General features: G+C 51.1%; 1 protein-coding gene across 2 annotated transcripts in view; it reads right to left on the reverse strand.

Moving 5' to 3' along the window:
• The window catches only part of GFRA2 (GDNF family receptor alpha 2), a 94,932-nt gene extending 81,539 nt beyond the window's left edge, over nucleotides 1-13,393 (reverse strand). For both annotated transcript variants that reach the window (XM_054997787.1, XM_054997786.1), the window contains exon 1: nucleotides 12,893-13,393. In XM_054997787.1, the coding sequence (XP_054853762.1) occupies nucleotides 12,893-12,932 (40 nt within the window). In that variant the 5' untranslated portion in view covers nucleotides 12,933-13,393. The remainder of the gene's footprint in view (nucleotides 1-12,892) is intronic.
• Between the last annotated feature and the right edge of the window lie 1,676 nt (nucleotides 13,394-15,069).

Genomic DNA, 15,069 nt, shown 5'->3' on the forward strand with positions numbered 1-15,069 from the left:
TCTGATAACCTTTCCCCAGGAAAAGTCTGGCTCAGTTGTGTGGTGTCAGCCACTAGGCTGGACTGAGTTGTGTGGTACCAGACAGGCTGAGCCCAGTTGCACCATGGGAAACTTTTCAGTACTTTAAGGGGCACCTCACTTTTCCCTGTATCCTCCTCACCAACTATTTCCTTTTTTGCTCATCCTGACTGCCCATATCCTCAGCTTTCCCTGCTCCCTCCTCTCCTTCCCACTCACCGACCAACCTACCTTTTATCTGACTTCCATCTTTAGTTATGTTTATTTACTTCATTTATATCCTGCCTTTCTCCACAGTGGGCTCAAGCAACTTCATTCTCCTTCCTCCATTTTATTTTCACAACAACCCTGTGGAGTAGGTTAGGCTGAGGATGTGTGACTGCCCCAAAGTCACCAGTGAGCTTCCATGGTAGATTAGGGATTTGAATCTGGTCCTCAGATCCTAGTCTGAAATTCTAACCACCACACCTCACTTTCATGGGGGGGGGGGGCTGCTGTTTAAGAGTTGCAAGCAGCTGGGCCTGGGTTAGTCGTGCAAGTTGGGGGCTGGTGACAGTTGCCACACTCAAGGTGTTGACTAGAGATCTACCAGAATTATAGGTGACCTCCAGGCTACAACTTCCCCTGGAGAAAATGGCTGCTTTGGAGGGAGGGCTCTAGGCCATTATACCCCACTGAGGTCCCTCTTCTCCCCAAACCCCACCCTCCCCAGACTCCCAAAATCTCCAGGAATTTCCCAAGCTAGAGCTGACAACTTAGTGGTAAAAAGTTGCCTGGTGCTGGTTTAATCTGTATGGAAGGTATCCATCACTATGCACGTCTGCTTCATAATCCCAAGAATGGAAGCAGAGGCCACAGTGATAAAGGGAAAGCACTTTACATATTCTCAGAGGTACTTTATCATTTATTTTGCTTAAGAATGTGCTGCAGATGTAATGACTGATCTTGGGGGCTAGTCACATATTGCAGTGCCTCAGCTGTGAAATGGATTCATTTTGTCCTCAAAATCAGGGGCCCCACCTACTGGGTCACAAGTCCCAATAGACATGCCACTTTTGGGGAGGGTGTGCATGCCAATGAAGTTAGGAGGTGGGCATCACTGCCACCATCCAGGGGAAAATGATGGTCTGCAATTGCTCTCACTGCACAATGGTGGGCCTTGACCTGAGCAAATGGTAGTTGGCCCTGACACCAGCCCTGCATGACAGGAAAGAAGCAGCAAGTGTATGTCTCATCTGCTGGCTTAAAACAGCTGTGCCTTGTTAGCTGCAAGCACCATAGTACCCGTTACGCACCCATGACCTTGCTCTGCCTTTTGGTTTTCCTGATTCTTCCTGATCCAGGAAGCCAAGATGATCACATGCAAATTTGCTAACTATTATCTCAGGCCAGCTGAAAATCAAGAACGTTCCTACTGGGACGTGGTTTTTTGCAATCTTTCCCTAGAACCAGATGTGCAAAATGCTGAAGCAAACCAGAGAATTCAGCCCTGCTTCTCCCCTAGTCAAAAGACGAAAGAAAGCTTCATCCCACTGGAGCTCAACCACCCTCCCAACTTGGTCCCCCAACCCATTAGAAAAAAACACAAGAGGCAGAGGGATGGCACGAATGTGTTCTAGCAAAATTGTACTCCCCAATCCATTCCAATAGGGGTGGGACTTGGTACACATGAACTGAGCATTGTAAGTAGGAGCCCCAGTAAAACACATTTGCCTTTGGCATGCTCACCATCTGGTTAGCACAGTACCACAGTTTTGGTTGGAATTATTAATCCTCCTAAATTTCGACCGTCATTCCACATTAGCCTACAAGTCTCCACAAAGAAAGCAGGACTCCACGGAAATTGATAAGTGGATTGAGGGGGAGGGTAAGTCTCCTTCCACCCCCCAGACCTCCATGCGCTGGCAGATGGCAGGGGCCGTCACAGAACACCACCTGTTTCCCCGTGTAGCTGCTTGGCAGGTTATGCTCTTTTTGGCCATCAGTTCTGAACACCAAACTGCCAACATGCCTTTGGAGGGAAGGTCACAGCTGAATGCTAAGCAGATCCGCTAACTGCAACAGCTTGCATGCTGGGGGGCATGGAAGGGGGGGGGCTACTCAAGGCTGCCAGGGCTCACTCCTTTATCACAAGTCTTGTGACTGTCTGGGCTCAATGGAGACGAGATGAGCCGTCAGAACAGGTCAGGTGTAGTTTGCCTTTTTCAAAAAGGCAGATTCCAAATGCCACTTTGAAGCCTCAAAACTAACCTGCCATTCTTAAATCCCCAAAATGTTCATTTTAAATAATGGGACTTGAAAGCGCTTCTTGTGATTTCCCGGGAAGATTTGCCATTTGTGAACTGTGGGGAAGAGTGCGTCTACTGAGAACTCTCCTCTCATCCCGCTTCAGTCATTAAAGGAACTGCCAAGATGACTCCAGAACTGAGTTAGTTGGCAACAGGATGGCAGACCTGTGAAGGCTGGGGCGAAACAAAAACCCCAGTCCCCTGTGATTTGCTAGGGGGACAATCAGTATTGGAGAAAGGATAATTCCAAACTTAGTTTTCTGGAGTCTACATCTCTTATGTCAAATTTCCGCTTCTCAGAACATAAAAGCAGCCAGGCAGGATCGTGTCAGTGGGCCAGCATCCTAGTCCAGCATCCTGTTCCATACAGTAGCCAACCAGATTGTATTTATTTAGAAGATTTATATGCTGCCTTTCCAAAGAACCCGATTGATGTGGCTCGTAAAATACAACCCTAACATAGACATTACAAGCCATTAACAAGCTATTAAAAACCCAGCTCAAGCATAAAAACTAAAGATGGCTTGAGAAGACCTATAAGCAGGGTAGAGAAGCCAAAGCCTGTCCCTCTTGTTACCCCCCCCCCCTCTGGTATTCAGCAGGTTACTGCCTCTGAACATGGAGGTTCCATTTAGGCATAGTGGCTTATAAACACTGATAAACAGTAGAACTTACCACCATGACTCTGTATGCCTATGTATTTATTTACTTTATTTATACCCCATCTTTCTCCCTAATGGGGACTCAAAGCAGCTTGAATCATTCTCCTTGCCTCTATTTTATCCTTACAACAATCCTGTGAGGTAGGTTAAGCTGACAGAGAGTGAATGGCTCAAAATCACCTAGTGAACTTCCATGACAGAGTGGGGATTCGAACCTGGATCTCCCAGATCCTAGCTCAACAATCTAAGCACTATGTCATACAGGATCTCACACTGACTTTTAAATATCACCTGTTTTCCAGTGCAGTGAGGTCTCTAGTACTGGAAGGATCACAACGAAAGACAAAGGTAGTGGAGGATGGAGGCAAAGAATGCCAGTGAGAAAGAAACCAATGGGAATGCCCATGTGGTGCAATAGTTCAAGCGACTAACTGGAGTCTGGGAGACCCAGGTTTGAATCTCCACTCTGCCATGGACGTTTGCTGGGTGACCTTGGGCCAGTCACCTCTCTCTTAGTCTAACCTACTTCACGCAGATATTGTAAGGTTAATCAGAGAAAGGGGGGCAATTGCCACTCTGACCTTGGAGGAAGAGCTGGATAAAAAACGTAAAAGACAGATAAAAGTCAACCTGATCATTACCACCCCAGCCTTTCAGAATCTGTAGTTTGTTACCCATCCCAGCCTGAGGGACGGCATCTGGGTAATCATTTGCCTAATCTCCTCTTGCCTGCAGGAACTGGGGCTTGGGAAACGTGGTAGCTCTGGAAGATCATAATGGCCACCGAGAGGAACTCTGCTCAGCACAACTCAAGGGTTTCACAAGCCATTTGAGTGTAGCGTGACGATCAGCCGAGTTGACATGCACTCCAAGTTCATGCACAGATGCCCCATGCATCTGACGAAGAGAACTGTGATTCTCGAAAGCTTATGCTACAATAAAATTGGTTAGTCTTAAAGGTGCTACTGGACTCTTTTTGATTATGCACAGGAATGGCCTCGGAACTCTTGCAGGGTTCATCCAAGTTGACACAGTTGCATTCTGTTTTCATTATATTCTCATGGCAGAGAAAGTAAAACATGACACTTGATGATCACCCCCCTGCACCAGCCCTCATCTGTTTTACAAGATTAAAGCCATACGGAGTGGGAAGGGAAGGCAGATTGCGATCCACGAATGCTGAGGTTTCTGATGTGGCTTCCTGGGGTCCCATGGGAGCCAGGAAAGGCTGCAAGCACATGTGAAGCACCCAGCACCAGCCAAGCCTAAATCAGAGTCTCTTTCTATACCCACCTGAGACTATGACTAAACCCGGGTTACCACTAAAGTCAATGGGCTTAGAATGGTGCGACTCTGCTTAGGATGGCACTGCCAGGCACCTGCAACACCCGGGAATGCAGCATGTCATATAAGACTTCAGTATGTAGCAGTTACTTATGAGATATCAGCCAGAAGATTCTAGCCTAGCTGTTCCAGTGTGCAGGAATGCCTCCCCACCACCACCCTTGCCCATCCCATCAGCTCCTCACTGAAGTGGTACAGCCAACACACAGCCTTATCACCTCCTTGACCACAACTAATCCTCAGTTAGTGTGTTTCTCCCCTGCCTCCTCCCTTTTTATACTAAGCCCATTTCTTGTTCTCTGATAGGACCAAAGGAAACGCCCTGATTTAAGGAAACTCATTCATCTCAGGAGAGTCTGCCAGGGAGCCTGGGCAGGGAGAGACCACAAAGGGCTGAACTGCAATAGAGATCTTGGCTCAAACATCCTGCCCAAAGCTGGAGGCTGCTTTCCTTACAGTAAAGCAGAAGAGATCCCCTTTTGCAGCCCAAACCCACATTGCCTTTGCAGAGCTGAAGGGAACATTGTCCCATCCAAGCCACATGCTAAGAAAAGAGCTCCCAGGGCTGAAGACCCTGATTTGCTTAATTAGGGCAAGACCAACAGGCCCATGTTCTTCTACCTCCTGTCCTCTAAATGAAAGTCTCTTGAGCAACTTGGAGCCAAGCCTGGCTTTCAAATGTACGGGCTTGCTGAATGAGGAGGACAAAGAAAGATCACACAAAGAAATCAGCACTGCCTTCTGGTCAATCCATGTATGAATCACCAAGAATCTCGCCTCAGACCACCAATACATACTTAGTCTATTTATTACCAACCATATCTATGATAATGAGTTCTCTTGTCATTTCTGCCTGAAGAAGAATTTGATGTCTCTCAAAAGCTTGCATGCTGTAATGCCAAGACTGAAGAGATAGCCAGGCATTATTTACTGCCATATTTTGTTCTCAGCCAAGAATTATCCCTGCTTCCCGCAGAGGAACATCTAACAGTAGTAGGTATAAGACTAGAATCTCAGCTGTCCCGCAGGCTAAACCTAACAACATGGGACATTTTCCTCCCATCCTCCTTGGGTCTGTGCAACCAGACATGTATTGCAACTTCCATGCTGGGAATTTCATTCCCAGACACTTGGGGGCCTGATTTCAATCAGGGCCATGGCATGTGAGGAGAGGGTGCTTGAAACTCCCTCCACCGCACTGGTTTCCTGACTTGAAATGGCCCCAGGAGTGCTATTTGCCATTTCAAGAGGCTTAGAGAAAGTCTACCCTGTCCTGCAGTCCTGATCAAGACCTCAAGTGGCTGCTTTTCCAAAGAAATCACACTGGGAAGATACAACTGCAGACTTGCCAGCCTCTCGTCAAAGTAGTCTTCACGATGAAGCTGGAAAGACATTTTCTTTATAGACTATCGTCCATAGCCCTTGACTACAAAATTGGCAGGCATTGCCTTTGCCCTATCAGAAGGGAAAGGGCAAGCATAACTGAGGGCCAGAGGAATCCTACCCAGGAACAGGCAATGAGAAGACACTGTAAGAAAACCAAGGGTGTAGCTGCTGCTAGCAGAGATCAAAGCTCTAGCCTGGAAGGATCTCTTCAAGGACTTTGTCCCTGGAGCATCTACTGAACAGAGCACATGAGACACCATTAGAGTCCTCCAAATGGGAATGTGTGGCCTCAGAAGGCTTATTAGCGATTACTCTTTTTTCTGTAGGAAGCACTGCTTCGAGGCAACCTTGGACTACACTGGCAGTTCCGTGACTGAGTCTCACTAAGAGTGTAGGCAGGATTTAAAGCCTTCTGTACAGAGTACAATGGATCAGCAGGCAGGCAGCTTCCCTTTGCCAGAATGGCAGGGTATTCCTGAAGCCCTCCCTTTCCTCACTCTTTTCTTACTGTGCCATTTGAACTAGTGTAAATAATAAACCCACACTTTTAACGGGCACCGTGCCTCCCACCAGGGGGCTTCTTTGGTTTTGGTTGGCACATCTTCCATCTGAATTGGAAGCAGCCTCCCCCTGCACTGAAAAATCCACGCCTTTCCCTCTTCTTGATTAAGCCCAAACTACTTTCCAGTTAGCTGACTTGTGCCGGATGAGATGGCAGCAGCAGAGCCAGGAAATTCTGCTAGCAAGCTGTGCAAGCTGCTAGGAAGCACAGGATGGGAAAGGAATCAGAGGGCAGATTTTGGGGGAGGGGGTGGCGTGCACATTTGCTCCAGTTTGTTTCCTGGGCCACCAAAGTGATTGTCTCCATCCACATCTTTTGCTCTGACATAAACAGAGGGGATGGGGTGTCCGTCGTTTGAGCACAGATGCACCCTCTCCATCTCCAGGTCACCTCTTGCCAATTATGGAAGTCAGACAGTGACACCTACAGGCAGTTGGGGGCTCAGCCCAGGAGTGACTCCTGCTACTGCCTAAGGAATGGTCCTATGAGTTGCTCAGAATGTCCTTTGGTATCCTCTTCCACTGCAAGTTCTTTCTAGACTCACAATTGGACCCATCATCTCTCTGTTTCAGAACTTTCCTCTTCACATCAACACCAGTTCCTGCAAGGCTCTGTCCTGGATAAAAAAGGCCCTCTGCCCATGCCACCATGTGCTCTCTCTACCCCAGGCACTGAAGGCACAACAGCCTCCAAGCTCGCTTGGCAAGCCTGCAAAGTGCATGCCAGCCTGAGAGAGGCATACAGCTACATCATCCAGCAGTGCCTCATGGCCTAGTTTTCTTGCACAATGTATCTAGGGAAAGGCCAAGAGGCGGCGCAACTGAGGTTAGAGCCCAGAACTAACCCAAGACAATGGAGACGGAAACTGAAAAATAAGACAGATACTAGAAAGGCAGGCCTGCATACAGTCCCAGATGCAATCCCAAGGACCTCCAGTTTAAAACATCAGGTGTCCAGTAATGGGGAAAACCTCTATCCTTGGAGAGTTGGGACCCTGGAGAGCTGCTGCTCAGTCAAAGCAAACAACGCTGACCTCGACAGACCAAGGTTCTAACTCAGCTCCGTTTGAGGCCATGTTCTGACCAAGGCTGCAATTGCATAGATTGGGGGACGGGGGTATTTGTTTTCTGAACTGGAAAAAGAGTAGAAGTGACACCTTCACTGGTACCCAGACTAACCAATACTGCCAGCCCAGCACAGCAGTCAGTCCTAATTCCAATGACTTCTGCCTCAGGCCCTTTCCACAGAGCAAAAAAAAATACAGTAGTATTCATTTTCCATACTGAAGTAGCACTTGCCAGTCCCGGTGGTATCGGGGGAGGGGAGGAAACAGCCTTGCCACTGAGGGGAAGCATTTGTTCCCCAAGCTATAAAAATGGGGGCTTGTATATGCTTCAGCACTGGAGCAGGGCCTTAGAGTCCAGAATTAAAGATTTATTTCTAGAGAAAGCCCATATGGTGTAATGATTATAGTATCCTACTAAGGCTGGGGAGACCCAGGTTCATAGCCACACTCTTCCATGGAAGCTCGCTGGATAACTTTGGGCTAGTCACTTTCTTCCAGCCTAAACTACTTCACAGGGTTGTTGTGAAGATAAAATGGAGGAGAACCATCCACGCTACCCAGAGCTTCAGGGAGCAAGGTGGGATAGAACAGAACAAAATAAATTTAAAAATATGAAACTTAATGGATAATGGTCAAAATGGTTTGATATCTTTTTCTAAAAAATTGCATGACTTCCATAATGGGAGACATTCAGTCACTAAATGTAAAAAGAAAAGTTGAAGCCCTGTAGAACTTTTGCAGAAGCTCCCAGCCTTGCCTGTATGTGGGGTAGAGGAGGGAAGGGGTCTTGCTTGTCACAGCAGGCATCATGTACCTCGACCACAGCAAGTCACTCAAGCCTGCCCCACACATACACCACACATCCACTGCAGACAGGACTCACAGCCAGGCTCCTGGGGACAGGAGGAACTGGCTGCACACAGAGGGAGCAACAGTAATACAGTACCATGCGTTCTGGTCCGAAGTGAACAGACCCTTTCTCTTACAGAGAAAGTAAATTTAACCCCTGAACTAGGAGTAATTTCAGGAGTTTGGGTTGCGGCTTTGTGGCTGCTGAAAAAGGGAGGAGCAGTCCCCTTTAAGCACCCAATGGTCCATGTTAAGGATCATGGGGCCTCCATGGACAAAAGCTACATGGGGGAGGGACTATAGTAATGAAAGGAATTGGGTGCGATTCAACAAACCTAGAAGCTGCTCTAATTCCTATGGTACTGTCAACAGAGAAGAAGATAAGCTGGTCTGTCAAGAGTCAACATGCAACCCTTCTGGGGGCCCCCATAAACCACATCGGGGGGGGCCACATCAGAACAACACACAAGACACCTGTAGAACAGGGATGCTACTGCTATCTCCAATATGGAAGACAGCAGAAAGGTGGCAGCCATCAATGGTGGTGAGGCAGAGGTTGATTTTTACTGAGAAGCACTAAAATATATCAAACTCCTCCATCAAGCAAAAGAAGTAAAAGGACTTGGCAAACAATCCTTTCAAGCTTTCAAGATCAACAAAAAGACAGCCTTGCCAATCACAGAATCATAGAACAGGAGGGGCTGAAAAAGGCCACCCATTTCCTCTTGCACAAAAGGTCCATTCATAAATCTACACAGGCCAAATGCCCAGCCCAGAGTTCCAAAGCCAAGGGCACATTTGGCACTAGTCAAGGACACCCGCCGCAATCTTAAACAGCCTCTTGCTGAAGGGTTGTGGATTGGTTACATCTGAACCCAAACTATCCATTTCATTTTATTTTCTCTCTTTTCCAAAAGCATGTCCATTTTTGGTTGCACTTTGACTGTACTTCTGGGTTTTTTACTATTTTTGTCCAAGTCCTGATTGGAAAGTTCTTCATGGGGAATCCCCAAAAAGTCATTTTCAAGTCTCCAAGGGGTTCTTGAGCTACTCCACAAGGTCCACTCAGTTTTGCACAACTGTTCAACAACACAAAAAGCTCCCCTGTTGAAATGCACATTGCAGCACAAAAAAGTGAAACTCACAAGAACTTGGCTTAATTCAATTCCCCTACAGCTCCAGTCTGACTGTTCTTCCTATGCAAATTCATCCCAGCTGTGTGCACTGAATTCTCCCATAGCTCAGCTCCATCACCAGTTTCCTGTGAAGCACTGCATTGCCTCTGAACCAGCTCCTTTAGCTCTCACTTCATACACAAACTTGGGCACTCAGGAGGACTAGTTTTCATCACTAGGCAAAGATGGGAATCTTCAGAAGAATCCTGGAACCCCAAAGCAGTGTGGTGTCAGGCAGCCCTCCCAATCAGCAAGTACAATGTGCTGAGCAGCAGCAGTGAAAAGTGTAGCCACAATCCGGAAGGGCGAGAGCCAGCAAAGTGGCTGTCGATGCACACCCTGGAATTGCTCCAGTTGGGACACCAAAGAAAGGGGGCTCCCCTTGGACAGCCAGTTTAGTGGAGACGCACAGCTGCATGGTATGAGTCTCATCCACAGAGGCCTTCTGCAACTCCTGGATCAGGCCCCAAAAGCACAGACCCACTTCTGTAATTCCAGGGAGAAGGAGGGTCCTTACCATCTTGACAAAGTTTTTTCCCCTTCTGATATAATGTGCGGCCCCATTCCCAGAGCCTTCTCTGCTTCCCATGAGGAGGCAATTTGGATGAGATCTCCGCCATTCTGCTCTTCAAAGTTCAAGGTGGGATGTCACCTTTGGAATCCAACTTGCTCTGTGCAAATGACCCCTGTATGGAGCCATCAGAGGTTTGGAAACTGTATTGAAAAGCCTTCCCAGTCATCCAGTAATTCCCTGTTTATTCTCGTGATCACTCACGTAAGATTTGTCTGGGTGCCAGCTTTTTGTTCCAGGAGATGCACTGTAATGGATTCCCCTCCCCTGACCATTTTTCCCACTGCCAGCCCACAGTTTGCTGCCGCATCAGGAAATACACACACACACACACCATTCCTAAAGATAGCAGCCGGTTCCTGCTAAGAAGCCGGACTGTAGCCAGAAATGCTGATTTTGACTGCAAACTTGCCAAGAATGTACCCCTTTCCACTCCCACCCCATAAATGGCATGTTTCCTACATGTGTGATAACATAAACAAAATAAATACTAACATAGAGGTAATGGCAGACTTAAATCTCCATTCCCATGCTTTCATGAATGCAGAAAAAATGTTTCTATTATGTGTCACCTTTGCAAGGTACAGAAAGTAAAGGTGTAGCTTTGCAGCTTATCCTTACCCCCCCCATCCCACCCTCCCCAGTCAGCATAGCATAAATTCTAGTATGCAAATGTGTAGATGGGGAGAAGAAAATGTGGGTGGGCAGGTACAGAAAAAGGCAGCACAAAAGATCAAGAGGTAGAAGCACATTCCTTATGAAGATAAAAGAATGTGGGGATCCTTGGTGTAGAAAAAGATGACTGAAGGGACATAGTTTATACAACTCCACAAGGTGTAAAGAAACTAGATGGAAAGAAAAGCTGTTTTTCTTCCTCTCCCAAAATACTAGCCCTCAGAGTCACTTTACAAAGCTCATGGGCAGCAAATTCAGGACAGACGGAGGTAATAGTTCTTCATCCAACATGCAATTAACTTGTGGAACTCACTGCTAGAGGGTGTGGTGATGACATTAAAATGTGAACATCTCAATTCATGTAGGAAGATAGGCTTATCAGAGGCTAAATGGAACCTCCCTGTTTGGAAGCAGTATACCTTAGGATGTCAGTTACAGATGTGCCATAGCAGGAAGCGGCTTTGGCCTCTATGCCTTTCCAACAGGCCTTCTGTGGCATCTGATCAGCAGGCACTGCTGGACTAGATGGACCACTGCTCTGGTCCAACAGGGCAGTGTGCTGCTAACCATCCCTCCCCTGGCTTGCTGTCTCTGGGTATTTCACCTATTCTATGTTTCCACCAGACATTTGATGGGCAGGGCCATGACTGGGCGATGAAGCATTTATTTTGCATGCAGAAGTTCCCAGGTTCAAACCCTGGCATCACCAGGTAAAAAGATGAGGATGCAGCAATCAGAAAGCCTCCACCTGTAACCCTGGAGAGCCCTTGTCAGTTGGAGAAGACAATACTGACTTTCATAGGCTAATAGCCTGACTCAGTCGAAGGCAGCTTCATGTGTCCCTGCAGTAGCTGTCAAGTCTACTGAGTTTCCTAACCATACATGGTGCATAAACCAGTGTTTATATGAGTTGGGACAGGGCCACTGGCAGTCTCTACAAACAGAACAGAAAAGGACGGTGGGCGGAGAACTGCTTAGCAGTCCCAAAACGAGAATCCTATGGGGGGAATGGTGTTCTCTTTAATTGCACTAGTCCCTCGCATTAGTGGTGAGTTCGTAACAGCCTGCATTAGTTAGGAGAAGCTGCCTTCGCTTAGTATTAGCTGAGAATTGCCCAGTGATGCCCATCAGCAGAGAGAGCTGCTGACAGAGGGAAGAGAGCATTCCTGAGCCCCACAACGGATCCCTCAGACCAATTGCACTGCTAGGACAGGAACCTGGAATCCTGCTTGGCTCTCTAGCGGGGATGCTGGAACTTCCTCCAGCAATGCCTGCTTCCTTGGGAATGAGGGGGGCAGACAAACTTTGGGGTGCCGCTGCCTGTGGTGCAGAGCTCTAGCCCAGAAGTCTCTTGATTCCCCACTCCTTTCTAGGCCCACCTCCCCAATAAGAAAGCCTAGCCCCAACCCCATGACTCAACCTTGAGCCTTATAGGTGCCCTCCTGAGCAAGAAGGAAGGGAGAGAGAAAGGGCTGCAGCCAGAGAACTTTCTTCCCCGCCAAGCATCTCCTTCTGGGCATTTCCGTGTCCGAGCGACTCCCGTCGCGCCTGTCATTCATCTGGACCATTTTTCGCTCTGCCTCCCCCTCCCGCCCACCCGCAGCGCAATCCACCCTCTGGATTCCTACAGACACCCCCCGACGCCCGAAGGCAGCTTTCCTGCCCGAGAACGCACCTGGCCGCTGGCGCCCAGCCTGCGAGGAGACGGGCTCGAGGAGGGGGGTCGGTGCCCCCAACCCGGAGGGCAGGGCAGGTCCTCCGCCCTCTGGGCAAGCCCCAGCCCCAGCGCTCTGGCTGGACTGCAACAAAAGATGGTCTCCCCCTCGCCTTCTCTCAACTCAACTTTCCAGGCGAGGAGGCACTTGGTACCCACTGTGGACATCTAGCAAGGAGAACGCGCCTATAATGCGGGGCTGGGGTGTGTGAGAGAGAGAAGCCGCCGGACCCTGCTGGGCGGCAAGCCCCCCGCCCAGCCCCGCGCCAGCCCCGCTCCTGCCGTTTGTGCCTCTGCTCCCACCTTGCGCCGGCTTCCTCGGGCAGCCCCTTCGTGCCAGGCTGGCTCTCCTTGAAACGCTCCTGCAGTCTCCCCGCGCACACACACACCCTCGCGCGCGCGCTCCACCTACACGCGAGGAGAACTGCCCGGGCGCCGCTCTTCGCGCGGCCGCCCTCCTGCTGAGCCGCAACAGCCTCGTTGTCCCCTTGGCTGGCAGCCACGCGGCCCTCTCTTCCCCCCTTTCCCGTCCAGGAACCCGACGGGCGCCGGAGCCCGCCTGCCCGTCCCCTCCGCACTCACCGAGAGCGAGGAAGAGGCAGAAGACGCCGGCTACAATCATGGTAGGCAAATCCCTCGGACCCGCGGGCGGCGCGCAAGCAGCTCCGATGAGACCCTCCGGGGCGCCTCTGCCCGTCCGCCGCGTCGCCTCAAGAATCCCCGCTCGGCCGGCCGGCCAGCCCGCCCCGCCGCCGCCGTCCTCCTTCCTCCTCAGCTCCTGCGAGGCGGAGGCGCGGTCCGCGGCTCCCCCGGCAGCATCGTGCCTGCCTTCCTGGCTCCTCCCGGCGGCGGCAGCGGCAGCAGATCGACGCCGAGGAAGGCGATCAGAGCGGCGGCTCCATCCAGCCGGGCACGTCTCTGCCGGACTCCGCGCCCGACGACGGCGAGCGAGGCGAACGAAGCTGCAGCCGGCGCAGAGCTGACCGGCGGGGGGAGGAGGAGGAGGAGACAGACCCGCGGCAGCCTCCCTCCTCGGCGGCCCGTCCGCACACGGCGATCCGAGCGGGCCGGGCCGGACGCGATCGGGCGGGGGGTCTCCAAGTTCAGCCGGGCGGACGGCGAGGACGAGCCGGCGGGCACCTTTTGCGCCAGGGGGGCGGCCCTTGGCGGAGCCTCGAGGGAGGGGCGAGGGCGGGGAGGCGGGCCGCGCCGTCACTCGTGGCCCCGGGCCGGGAGCCCCCGCGAGGGGGTCGCCTCGGCCAGGCACATCACATGGCGGGCAGCGTCGAGGCGGCGGCGGCGGCGCCCCCTCCCGCCCGCCCCCTCCCAAGCGGCTGCAGGTGCAGAAAGGCGGCCGAGGGTAGGCGGCAAAGAGGAGCGCCCCGTCCTCACGGCTCTCGCCGGCCAGTCTCCTCTCCCCTCGGACGTCACGGGTAAAAGAGGGGCAAGACGGCCGGGGCTACCTGCCCGGGGCCCAGGAGTGCTCGGAAGGGGCGGGTCTCGCGGAGCAGGACCCTGCAGGACGCCGCGTTGAAACCACCGGGGGGGGGGGTCTTGCGTGCGCGTGGGCCTGGCAGCGCGATCCTGCGCCCGTTGCGATGGGAGGGCGTGGGTGGGGAGAGGTCCCAGGTGGGCCTTTTCAGTTCAGTGGGGTTCGGGGCAATCCGCATTATAGTACTCGGAGCAAAATCTAGGGATTGGACCACGCAATGACACCTGGGAGGGTCCTGCCCACCGGTTCCCAGGTCGAGGAGATCCCAAGCTTGTTGCGAGGGCAGGGCTGTATTAAATAGCAAGGATCGGTGTGGTTGGATTGGAGAATAAGGAACGCTCCGTGCAAAAAACCAGAAGAGAGACACGTGGCCTGTATCCTCTCTAGACGATCAACATCTGTGTTACACCCCCTTCGCCCTTGCGTTTCCCCAGCCACTGAGGAGCCCCAAAGTACTGGGATTTGGGACTGGTTTTCTAGTGGGACTCCTTTCCTTCTCCGCTATACTTGAAAGCCCTCCAGGAGGAATGGGGCTCTCAGCATGAGCATGGGGGGTTTCTTCCCAACACTGCCCCCACCTGAGTGAGGATAGCTAGGAGAAGCCCCCAAGCTGAGCCTCCGTGCTTTACTCCCAGCCCCACTCCTTCATGGGACCACCCCTTATGCAGAAATCAGCACCTCCACAGACACCAGCTTTGGAGAGCTACGTGGTGGAGACATGGGAGGTCTTGGCTTTCTTTAGGTGCCATTCCCGCCAGGTGTAGTCTCACACATACCCAACGGGTTCCACCTCTTCCAGGTTAAACGATGGAATGCTGCTGACCCCCACTTGCTACAAATGCTGCTTCCATTGCTTCATCCCAGTCCTATTTAAATCACGGAGAGCTGTGCTCTGCCTGTCAGAAGACCCAATGCATCTTTTCTGTGCCACCCCTCCCCTTGGCTGCAGTCATCTCTGTGTGGCCCGCAGGATTCTTATACCTGCATGTGTGATTATTTTGAATCCAGCACCCTCCATGTTTATCCTGCTTGATAGCAAGAAAGAGCCAAATACCTCCAGGCTGGCCCTCACAATCTACAAGCCTCCTTCTGGTTCTTTTCAGATGAGCCTCCTGATTCTTGGCATTGGATGAATCTCCCAGCCTTTCCTCTTCCCACTTCTTGACCTGACTGTAGACAATCCTGACCATAATGCCCAGGCAACGTGTTGTTAAGAAGGATCTTGCCCTTGCTGCCCTTGGTCCTGCAGGAGAATCTGCTGCCTCGG

Source organism: Eublepharis macularius, chromosome 14, assembly GCF_028583425.1.
Source record: "Eublepharis macularius isolate TG4126 chromosome 14, MPM_Emac_v1.0, whole genome shotgun sequence".
NCBI classification, from domain to species: Eukaryota; Metazoa; Chordata; class Lepidosauria; order Squamata; family Eublepharidae; genus Eublepharis; species Eublepharis macularius.